At 42.5% G+C, this 12,379-nt stretch overlaps 1 protein-coding gene across 4 annotated transcripts in view; it reads left to right on the top strand.

Annotated features, from left to right (window-relative positions):
* TSNARE1 (t-SNARE domain containing 1) overlaps positions 1–12,379 on the top strand; it is a 469,627-nt gene that overhangs the window by 144,512 nt on the left and 312,736 nt on the right. For all 4 annotated transcript variants that reach the window (XM_058029909.1, XM_058029926.1, XM_058029901.1 and 1 more), the window contains exon 5: positions 11,000–11,077. In XM_058029909.1, the coding sequence (XP_057885892.1) occupies positions 11,000–11,077 (78 nt within the window). The remainder of the gene's footprint in view (positions 1–10,999; positions 11,078–12,379) is intronic.

Below are 12,379 nucleotides of genomic sequence, written 5' to 3'. Positions count from 1 at the left end.
ATGCAAAATCTTTTAAAGTTTGTCTCCCCACTGCTTAAAAATGGAGAAAAAACTCTTAATTGTAAAACTGTCCAACCAAAACCAAAATTTCCACACTGCCAAAATTAGCAGCTTCTAAATTCACTACCTAGCTCTGCTCTGCATTTATCCTCCATAAAATTTTGCTTAAAATCCGAAGTCTATTTTGCATTTCACCATCACAGAAAACCAACTTTTCCCCTAATTGTCCCATCTGGAGAAGAGCACTGCAGCCTGTGTGGATTCCCGTGGTGAAAGTGTGAGTTCTCTGAATTATTTTGTTCATTTTACAGAGGTTTTGAGCAGGTGGAACAGGGCTGAGGATCCCACCAGCTCCCTCCCCATGGGCTGCCAACCTTGCCTGACCTTCAAGTCACTTTTAGCCATTGTGCTGTCCCCATGAAGTGATGGGCTCTTTATTTTAGTAACAGCCTCGTGAGTCTTTGACATTTCCTTCCACTAAATCAACAGGAGCTGCTGTTTTTCTTAGAAATTAGAAGGCAGCGTGTTTGTTTGGGTTTTGGGTTTTTTTTTTTTGTTTTTTTTGGTTTTTTTTTTTTCTTTTTTCCATGCTGGTTTGGGTTTTTTTTTTGCTTTTAGTTTTTGTTCCCTGCTGCCTAAGCAGGAGCATAGGATGAGAACAGATTTCTCTGGCAGCATTAATGCAGATGTAGGGAATATCAGGTTTTGTGCTGAAGGCTGATGTTGCTGTCTGGCATCTTTAACAAGCTTGGGAAGAAAAGAGTGAGGAGCACAAACTGTCACTTTCTGCTGGGAAAAATATCTGATATATTTCTAGTGTTTTTTCAAAAGCATGGCACTTGTTAATAATAAATTGAAATAAACCGTTAGGGTAGTAATGTAGCAAAGTTTGTTTTTTGGTTGGAAGTTTTGTTTGAGTTTTGTTGAGTGTTTTCCTCCCCATCATGAGTTGGAAGCAGCATGTCTGCTTTATCCAGCAGTTTGCTTTTACAATGGAGTGCAGCTCATCTTCTGAGTGACACCTTGTGCCAACAGCTTTTTCTTGTGCTCTTTCTGATCCTCTCTGGGAGTTCTCTGCACCTTGTCAAGACTGTGCTTGCTGATTTTCCAGGAATTTGGTCATGGATTTGCCGTTCACTTGCAAAATCCTCCTCCAGAACTGGAGGGAATTTGGGCAGGGATGCTGATTGCTCACTCTGGGCTCATGGAATGTGTGATGTCCCCAAGGAGGAGCCTCTCCACATAACCAGGAGTCAGGGCATGGTCTGGCACAGTGTTTGTCTCAGGGCTGGCTCTAGGAACAGTTTGGATATTTCTCTTTATTCCCTCAGTAGCACATGGGTGGGTTTGGGAGGCTGTTTGTGGCTGCTGTGAGAAAGTTGGAGATGCACCCTCAGGGACATGGATCCAAAGGTTTGGCAAAGCTGAACAATGAGTTGTTGACACATTTCTCCAGTCCTGGCAGGGGGTTGGAACTGGATGATCTTGAAATTGGGTTGGTCCCTTCCAACCAAACCTGGGTTGGTCCCTTCCAACCAACTTGGGTTGGTCCCTTCCAACCCAAACCCTTCTATGATTTCTATGATTTTAGCACATTTTCAGATTTCCTTGGCCACACTCGTACCTGAGCTGGGACTCTGGCACTGTCTGTGCTGTCCTAGGCACACCAGGTGAGGTGCTATTCACTGGAGAGTCTTTTCCTTTCTTCTTCAGCAGTTTGTTATTAGCATATTTGCTAAAGAAGGAAACCAAAGTGAACAAAAACATCTTAACCAGAAATAATGCAAAGCAAATCTGACTGAATCTTGATTGCACTGTGAAAAGATAATTAATCATAGAACCATAGAATCATTTGGGTTGGATGGGACATTCAAAATCATCTTGTTCCAACTCACCTTCCACTACAACAGGTTGCTCAGGGTCCCATCCAACTTTCCTTGAACACTTCCATGGCTGACCCATCCACAACTTCTCCTGGCAACTTATGCCAGTGCCTCATGGATCTCTAACATTTGCTAATGTTTCCTTTTCTCTTTGAACCAGCTCTTGGGTACACAGAGGTTTGTATTTTTGTGTCAGAGGACTTGGTGCTGCGTTTGGAATAGCATGGGGCTGTTTCCCTCATGGTGGAGATGGGAATTAGGCAAAGCACTTCTGGGTTTAATGCTCCTTCTAAGTGGTTTAGGACAAAAATCATCTCTTTGCTGATTTAAATGGGAGTGCAGTAATTGTGTAGCCTTTTTCCTCAGCTAGGTTGTGCAGGACAGACTTTCTAAATCCTGTATCTCCTTTAATTTCTGAAGTTGACTTTTACTGCTAATTAATTCCCACCCTTTACCCTCTGGAATTCCATAAGGGATAATTCTCCATGGCTGGAGTGTCCCTTGCAGTGCCTGCTGTGCCACCAAGGGCACAGACACTTGCCAAGCTGCCAAGTTTTGGTCCCACTTCCCTAGCCTTAATTACATGGGAAACTTTTTCCTGAATAGCCCTTTTCCTTGGCTTCCTAGACTTGCCTTGGGATAGGCAATGTATTTATTATTTCTCTCAGAAATGTGTATTGTCTCTGTATTCAAGGCTTCTCTTATATTTTATTTTCTAGGCTTTTCCTAGAAAGAACCGTGCTGAGCTCCAGTTAAAACTTGCAAGCTCTACCAGGAGCATTGGTTATGGGGACACTGCACTTATTTCTCTGGGAATGTGTTAATTAGTGTAAATTTAGAGGTTTGGATAAGGTTTAGGTATTTAAACTGTTTCGGAGAACCCAAGACAAAAATGAGACCCTAGGCAGGATCCTTACCAACATGAAATTATTCTCCCTGCCTGCTTTGCCTCCTTGGCCTTATCCACTTGTTGAATTTAGGCCCTGAATTTAATTTGGCTTAGAGATTATGAAACTTCTGTCTCCTCTGGCCAAATTGCTGTAGCTGTGGTAGAACTCTTAAAGAAAAAAAAAAATCTATTCAGTGAAAGCAGATGGGTTGGTTTTACTTTCGTTTTCTCTGTAATTTTTTCTGGGAGTATTATCTGGTGGGGAAGTGAGGTGGGAGCAATGTCCTTGAAATGGAAGGGCAGGCACTGATCTCTCCTCTCTGGTGACCACTGGCAGGACCTGAGGGAATGGTCTGAAATCATGTCTGGGGAGGTTTATTGGATATTAGGAAAAGTTTCTTCACCAGGTGGTGGTTGGGCACTGGAACATCTCTCCAGGGCAGTGGTCACAGCTCCAAACCTGTCTGAGGCAAACAAGGTTTTGGACAATGCTCTCAGACATTTGATGTAATTCTTGGGATTGTCCTGTTCAGGGCCAGGAGTTGGACTTCAGTGATTCTTGTGGGTCTCTTCCAACTCAATCAATTCTATGATTCTTGGTTTTCCCGTAGGGAGAGGAGGAGAAAGCAGGTACTTCACTACCTAACACCTCTCCCTTTTAGATGGGTGGGATGAAACTTTTTGTTCCAGCTGAGAAGAATTTTGCCTTCAGGTAAAACTTCATTTCTAAAACCAAAAAAAATGTATTTTGTACATTCAGGAGAACTTGGACAAATTGGGGAGATTATTAAAAAAGTTTAAAAAAAAAGAGAATAGGAGTTTATAAGTGTTAATGCAAACAGAGACCTTGAGTTAACCCGTGGGGAATTGAGTTCTTGAACACACTGACCCTGCTGTGTGAGGAGGACGTTGAGGGAGGATTGGTGCAAACACCAGATTCACCCCAATTTTCACACCTGTAATTCCAAATGTGCCCCCTCTTTGTGCTGTGGCCGTGCTGAAGAGACCCAGGCCCTTTTAGACAAAGCTGTAGCAAAGGCCTCAGAGCTTTTCCATGTGAAACAGCCTCACATTTTACAGCACTGATGAAAATCACATTGCCTGATGAGTGTGATTTTTGCTTACATTTCCCTTTATCACTTATTTCACTCAAATTTCATCAGCAGGAAATAAAAACCTCCCAAGCTTGCACGCCAGGAGCAACTTCACAGTACACATGATTCTTTCATTCTCTTCCATTTCCTTTTCTATTTTAAGCTCAATGTTTTGAGGAAAATAACTTTGTTCAAACACATCCTTGGCTAATCCTTTCTGTCCTGGTGTTTGTTGAAGCATTTTCTGACCAGTGTCAGCAGGAGAGCAGAGATGATGAGGAGAATCAAGGTTCCTGTGGTTTATATAAAAGGGGAAGGCAATGGAAGACCAAAACAATGTTCTGGGAGTGGAAGAAACCAAGGGCTGTGTGGAACGTGGGATCAGACACCAGAGAATCCACAGGGAGGAACACCCTGGGAAGCTTTTGAGTATTGGGGACTGAAGGGCTGAAAGGTCTGGGGTGGGTGCAGGTGTCTGTGTCCCCATCACTTCTTGCCTTTTGCATTTTTTTCCTTACATGACAATCTGCTCCTTTCTCTTTACTGATTCTTGTCCTTGGCCTCCTTCACCTTCTTCCACCTTTTCACTTTAATGCCAGCTCTCATTGAATTGACATGAATTTACCACATTTTTTCTCCAGAGCAAATCTCTTTTCCTCTCTGGCCAGCAGCCAAATTCAATCTTTTCTTCTCCCTGGAGTTCATTTCATGGCTCTCATTGTGGATCTCAGTCCTCAATGAGGAATTATTCTCTTGGATAATGGTACGAAAAGGGGGGAATCGAAGCTTTGCAATGGCTTGAGTGGTCCTGGAGGAGGAACAAGATGCTGGGTGGGTGAGACTCATCCACTCAGCTCAGCTGTGAAAGGGTTAATCCACAGGACTGGGTGTGATGGGGCTGAACCCACACTGCTGGAGGTAAATTCAGGATTTGGGGTGGATGGTTTGAAATCAGAGTGAGCAGGTTGCTTCCTGCCTGCTTTTTTTCACTCCTTGTAGGTGTTTCATGGCACAAAAGAGGGGTTTGGAGACCAAGTAATTTTCTGTGGGAGTTTCTGTAACCTCAGCTAAAGCTTTCAAAGGAGAGGAGATGCAGGAAATCTGTGACTTTCTTTACCAGACCATAGATATAATTCTTGGTGGTGCTTTGTTGATAAATCCATGGCAGTTTGGGGTGCTGAGTTGCTTTGCTACAGCCACGTTAGGTATTGTAAATAGAAAGATCAAATTCTTGTCCTGTTTTTCCTTTTTCCCCCCATTTTACCTGAGTTACTTTAATTACAGCAGCTTCTTCTTTGCAACTTTTAGGTTATTTTGAGTTTGCTGCCGAATTGAGTTCAGGGAGGGAATTGACTTCACCTGGCTGCAGAAAAGCCATTAGGAGCTCCAAATTAGTGTGAAATAATTAATAGGAAAGGAAGATTAACGTGGCAAACACGGGTGCTTTTCATTAACATTAAGTGAAGGATGTTCCTGTAGGTTCCTTTGCCATGAGTGCTGTCCTGGACCTCCAGCAATTCCCTTTTACATTAATTTTATATTAATTTTATCCAGCTCACTCCAGACAGGACCTTATAAGCCTGGTCAGGCATCATATTTGGCTTGTCCTAAAGAGGAACTGAAATAAATTCCTGCTGGGATTTCTCCTTCCCTACCAAAGCTGCTGCTGGTGGTGCTTGTGTGTATTTTAGTCCTTGGGTTCTGTTTTGCTCCAAGCACAGACACCACATCCCTCCACTGTCCATTCCTCACCCAGAGTTGTCTCCTGTAGACAAAATTGTGATGAATTAAAGATTATAATTGCTCTGAATCATGGAAAGTGATGCACTCTGAATGTTCTCTAAAATAGTGGTTGCAAAAATCATGTGTAAGGCTTGCCTGGATTTTTAAGCTTCTCAACCACTCCTCACAATTCCCTGAAGGGACATTGCAGCCAGGCTGGGGTCTGTCCCTTCCCCAAGCAGGAAATGGTAGAAAAAGAGGAAATGGCCTCAAGATTCACAGGGTGAGGTTTGTATTGGATATTAGGAACAATTTCTTCAATGAAAGGGTCATCAGTCGTGGGAACAGGGTGTCAGGGGAAGTGACTGAGTCAAAATCCCTGGAGATGTTTCAAAGATGTGTAGAAGTGACTCTCAAGGCACACAGTTCAGTGGTGGTGCTTGGTTAATGGTTGGATTCAAAGGTTTTTTTTCCAACCTAACTGATTCCATGATTCAGTTTCCTTTTTCTTTCCTTTTTTTCCTTTTTCTCCTTTTTTGCATTGATCCAGAGTGTCACAGGTGACACAGAGGTCTGAGAGGCCAGCCCTGCCCACCAGATGGGTGTGAGGTGATGCTGCATGGCTCTATTTAAATTTGCTGCAGCTCCACAGATTTTTGTCCAGATTTTTGCAATTTCTGAGCTAAAACTCCACACCCAAGTCACAAATTTCCTCAAGGTCCCACCCACAGCTGCAAAGTGTGCAGTGACATATTTTGCTTTGTCAGAACAGATACTATGAAAAACCCTTTTTTTCCGTCTGTTGCACCTACCTGGGTGCCTGTGGATCTTTTCAGGCAAAGAAATGAATAATTAAATAGGCAAATACCAGAAATGCCATTGTTTGCTGCTGCTTTAGGAGTTGGTTGATGAGAGTTTGAGGGACCTGGTCTGGTAGAAATTGTCTCTGCCCATGGTGGCAGGACCAGATGATATTTAGGGTCCCTTCCAACCCCAAACATTTTGTGATTTCTATGAATAAAAATAAATATAACAGCAATGAATATAGCAGGAAATCAGTATATGCTAGGCAAGGAGGAGGTTGAACTGATAGCAGAGGAAGTTGGGCTGTCCTGGGATCCAAGGTGATTTTCCTGGAAAAATAAATGGAAACAGTACAATTTTTTTTTTTTTTTTTTTTTTTTTTTTTTTTTTGGAATGTCCATTTAAATGTCCATTTAAGGCAGTAAAGGAGAAACCATTTGCATCTGGGATTCTGTAACTCATCCACTGTAAAGCCTTCACAGCCTTGAGGAATCCCAGTGCAAATAAAAGTCATTTTCCCAGCTGTGTCCCTGAACTCTGTTAGTGTCAGGGCATGTATTTAATGCATAACATCACTTATTGCATATCAGAAACCTCCTAATCCTTCTTGGGGAATCATAATATTTAAACATTCACTTGATGTAATCAAAGATGTTTAATTTTTTATCAGACTTCACATCCACTTTACTTCTCAGTCTTGGTTTTTCTTCCTTGGCTTGGTAGCACAGAGGCAGTTTTGCTTTGCTTTCTGCTGCTGTTTTTAAATTGTTCTGTTTGTCTGCTTGAGCTGCTGCGTCCTCCATGAATAGTTACAACATCTCGGCTTGATGTGTTGGAGCTTGAAATTGGAGTAGTTAAAACAGCCTTCCTTGTTACTATTTTCTTTTCTTTTGCAAAATAAAAAACAAAATAAAACCCAGAACTGGCAGCATGCTGTGACGTGAAATAAAAAGTCTAGGGGCAGGAAAGTGCAAGCCAGATACAGTGCAATTTTCTCAGAAAAAAAACAAAAAAACAACATTCTCCTTGAATTGCATTTTCAAAGCATTTGTTTGGAAATTTTGGACAAAACTTTAATTTGTTATGTTGGTTGGGGGTTTTTTTTGGGTTTAATTTGCATTTTTTTGATGTGAGAGTGATTGTGGGTGCTGTTGGATAGGTGTGGACTGAGAGGCCTTTGAGGAGGAGTTTGTAAGCTCACAGTCCTTTTCCATTTATATAATTTTGACTACAATGAATACATGGAGGCTTAAAAAATTAATTATTTCCATGATTTCAGAGTATGATCCACATGCATTGTCTCTTTCCCATTAGGGAATTGTGGCACAGGGTGAGAAAACTGGTCTCCCACCAATAAATAGGAATAAATCTCACCCTCCCAAATGAGCACCTGAATTCTTTGGTAGTTTTTAACTTCGTGGAACAACTCTGGGCTCTCAGTGTTGCTCTGCATTTTCTTCTCGGTGAAATTGGTGCTTCCTTGCAACGTTTGGGAAATTTCATGGTGACTCCTGGTGTGACTCTGGCATTTGAAATGACTCCAGAGGCACCTGCTGGAGGCTGGACAGGAGTGTCCCCAGGTGGGAGCACACTGGATTCTGCAGCCTGGATTATTTGGGGATTTAATTCCCAGCTGTTCCCAGCTGGGGGATTCCAACTGAGATGGCACAATTAAAAATAGAAAAAAAACCCAGCCCTTGGTTTGGTTGCTTCATGGTTCATCTGGGACTTTGCTCAGTACCTCAGTGCATGTAGATTCAGGATCACTGGGCCAGGATAAAAATCTTTTGAGGAAAATTTAGTGTTTCTAAGGAAAGAATAAAAAAAGAAGTTAAAAAAAAAACAACACCACCAATCCAAAATGAGTTCTATCCCAAAATGTGCAGACCAGTTTTCTCTGGAACATGTTAGAACCCTAAAAATCCAATAAAAAACTCCTAAAATGGGGGTAATCACAGTCTGTAAAGACCTAAAAATCTTTTCCTGTGCTGCTTTTTCACCAGTGATTTAATGAGAGATGGACTTTGTTACTAACAAATGAAATTCCTGGGGGACAGGGGAGACCACAATAATTTCTGCTGTTCTGCAGCCTCCTCTATAGAACTGTCACAGACACATTTTATGAAAAATCCTTTCCTTAGGATTTTTTCTCTTGAGAAGCTGAGAGACCTCAGGAACAAAATGTAAACAATGATTATCTGCTGCTGTGGAATGCAACAGGTGCATCTGTGATTGGTCTCATAGAGCTGTTTCTAATTTATGGCCAATCGCAGTCAGCTGGCTTGGACTCTGTCTGAGACACCAACCTTTGTTATTCATTCTTTCCTTTTCTATTCTTAGCTAGCTTTCTGATTAAATGCTTTCTTCTATTCTTTTAGTATAGTTTTAATATATTATATATAATAAAATAATAAATCAAGCCTTCTGAAACGTGGAGTCAGATCCTTGTCTCTTCCCTCATCCTGAGACCCCTGTGAACACCATCACAATAGAACAGAGGAAAGGAGTGTCTGGGACAGCTGATTTAGGAGAAATTGCAGGAAGAGAAGAGTGGGAAAATCTCCAGCAATGAGGCCCTGTGCATTTGGATTAAACTGCATTTAATACCCTGGATTTGTGTCATGCTGACAGGCTGATCCATGACTTTATTTACAGCTGTTACGGGGCTGAGCCATCTCTGTGAGTGCAAGGAGCAGTGGAAATTCTGCTCTCTGGATGTGCAGCTGCTCCTCCAGCACTGGGAGATGCATCCTCAGCCCTAACCTGAGCTGTGCACCCAGCAGGCTTCTCCTTTTGCCTAATTTTCCTCATTTTTGCCTTGCTCCATCGTTGTCTTTCTGCTCTGGCACGTGCAGGTTGGGCGTGTGGTGCTTTAGCAGCTTAGGGAAATTTGGCGAAGGGATGCAGAGTAAATCAGAATTCCAGTCTGCTGACTTAAATAAATGAATCTCAGCTCCTGTTTGAGCCTGAGATGCTTCACCTCAGAGGAGCAGCTGGGGGATAGCAGGGGCTGTTGGACTCTGCTGGGTGGACAAGCCCTGGGATGCTTCAGGATGTGACCGAAGTTTCTGGGAACGCCACAAAAGCTGACACAGGTGGGAGGGGCAGAATAAAAAAAAAAAAATCATCTGGAAAGCTGCTGACGTAAAACTGGTGACAAAGACATCATTACAAATGAGTGTTTCTCTGGTGACTGTGATCAATCAAAATTGAAATGCCTAGTTAAAGCTTATTTGTGTGTTGTATCCTTACTCTGAGATGGACTTAATACAGCCATAATTAATGATTTTAAGGCGAAGGAAGGTGGATTTAGGTTGGATATTGGGGAGAAATTCTTCCCTGTGAGGGTCTGGAAGTCCTGGCACAGGTTGCCCAGAGAAGCTGTGGATGCTCCATCCCTGGAAGTGTCCAAGGTAAGGTTGGATGGGGTTTGGAGCATCCTGGAATAGTGAAAAGTGTCACTGCCCATGGCAGGGGATGGAACTGAATGATCTTCAAAGTCTCTTCCAACCCAAAATATTCTGTGATTCTCTAGCATAGCTCAGTCCACCATCACATGACTCTTTCTCTGGGGGTGATGAAAATGTGGAGAAGTTGGGGACAGTTTCAGGGATTTTAAAGTTGGGAAATGCAGCTGAAAAACCAAAGCAAACCGGAAAAGAACCATAAAAATCCTATATAAAAAAAAACCAAAATAACAACAACAGCAAAAACCTCAAAACCAACCAAACAAAAAGCCCCAAAACAGCAATATTATTATTATTATTATTATTATTATTATTATTATTATTATTATTAATAATAATAATAATAATAATAATAATAATAATAATAATAATAATAATAATACTAATAAACAACCAAAAAAAACCCCACCCCAACTTCCACCAAACATGAAACCCCAAAATATTCAAACCCTCACTTCTGTGTTCTCCTGTTAGGGCAGATTTGAGTACCTTGCTTAAGTGGGGACTATGGGAATGAAGTTGTGAGAATTTTTCTGTGCACCAGCAGTAAAAATTCCTGGCACTGATACATTGTCCATTGCATTTGAGCTATCAGGAAGGAATGGTAAGAAGAGGAACCCCTCTTGGGGGTTAGGAGAGGAATCCCACTGAGTTCCCAGTTCCCTCCTGCCCCAAAAGCTTTGACCCCACAGAGCAGGTGCCCTCTGCTCACTGCTTTTTCCACAGGCAGGACCTGCTGTGGGCTCTCCTGCTCTGGAAAGTGCTGGGTAGCCATCACTTGGCATTGGGGCTTCTCATTCACTCGTGGTTCTGATACTCCCACTTGGTAAATGAGGATTTATGGAATTATTTGTATTCAGGTTGCTGACAATCCCTACAAATGCCATCTCAGTCCATGTGGGCTGCATCCACTGTGTTGCAGCAGCATCTTCACTGCCCTGGTGGTGCTGGATTTGTCTGCCCAGTGCAAGTTCCACCACCAGGCCCTGTGTAAAGCAGCATCAGACCACCCTACCTGGGCTAAATTTCTGCAGCAAGCAGGAATCTACATCCCTTTCCAAAGCACCATCCCCTTTCAAAGTGATTGGTGGTGTCCAATATTAACACTTTATTTTTTTTTTCCTGTTTTTCTCTTCACAGCCACTCAGATTGATCCCAGTGAGCTGCAGGAACTTTTTCAGGAGACTTCAGCTAATGTCTTCCGAATTAACTCCAATGGTGAGTAAAATGAGAGCTTTCCTGGTGCCTTCTGTGCTGTCCTGCTGATGATTCCTGTGCATGGCCACGGCCCCTGGCAGCTCCTCTTGTCAGGGAGCAAATATTAATGCAGCTTCTCTGCTGCTGCATCTCACGAGCAGCAGCACATGTCCAACACACAGCTCCTTAAAAGATGTAAAAATATTCCACCATATGTTCCATCCAACAGGCACAGATACATTCCAATCCTTGCTGAGACCACATCCTTTTTTTTTTTCTATTTTTAATTGTGTCATCTGTTACAATAGAGAGCTGAGAGCTCAGAAAGGTGGAACAAGCCAGGCTCGTTTTCAAATATGTTGCAGCACTGCTGTGTTTAGAGCCTGTCACATGAGCTTGCAAAACATCTATCTCCCTTAGAAAAACACCAAAATTCTGCTGTTCTTCACTCTCTAGGTTGGGCAGGGGTATCTCCCCAGCTCCTAGAGATGTAGAGTCCTCCTTCCTTTGAAACAAGCTCTGGCTCATCAATTTTGGTGGGTTAGGCTGGAGGAATTTATCTTGCAGACAGATGTAAACTGAAATTGCTGAGTTGAAGGTAATGCCATTGTACCCCAGTTCTAAAACATGCCAGGGTCAGACTGGGATCTGAAATTATCAGTGCTGATTTTACAATAGACCTGGAAATTGCTTTGGAATCATCTGGACAGCCTCTGTGTCTGTTCTTTTTGTGTCTTAGGTGACAGAGAGGCCTGACCTAAGTGTAGGGAAAGGACTTTAGTGCCTCCTTATTTGTGAAATTCTTCCCCAGTGTGTTCCAGGGTGCAGTCCTGGTCATTGTAGCAAGATCCTTTTTAGAACAGGGATGTTCTAAGAATTAAAAACTTCTAAAATGTAGTTGTCTCCACTTTTGATGAGTTGTGTGTGCTTCATCTCCCAGGAAAATTCAAGCACCAATTTTTCTATGATTACAAGGGATTGGTGACCCTTGAATTGGTGACACACATCCCATGTAAAAAAGGGATTATGGCCACTGTGGGAGCTTGAACCTCCCAGCTGTGATACTTGGCTTTCAGGTGGGTGAACAACCATACCACAAAGCACAGAAATACCTGCTTTAGAACAAATTTTGGCTGCTGCAGCGCCAATAGTTTTAATTTGACAATGCCAGTGATGAGTGGTAGTAGCACTTCTGCTTCCAAACTGAAGGCTCAGACTGAATTTGTGCAACCTTCTCCTGAGTCTGTGTGTGCTGTTCCTGTCCAACCTGGCCGGATTAGGGCTGACTTGATGTGCCCCTGTGCTTCAAACACAACTCCTTCC

The sequence above is a fragment of the Melospiza georgiana genome, chromosome 1 (assembly GCF_028018845.1).
Source record: "Melospiza georgiana isolate bMelGeo1 chromosome 1, bMelGeo1.pri, whole genome shotgun sequence".
In the NCBI taxonomy this organism is placed as follows: domain Eukaryota; kingdom Metazoa; phylum Chordata; class Aves; order Passeriformes; family Passerellidae; genus Melospiza; species Melospiza georgiana.
Note: the sequence above shows the minus strand (reverse complement) of the source record. Positions and strands in the feature narration are given on the sequence as shown.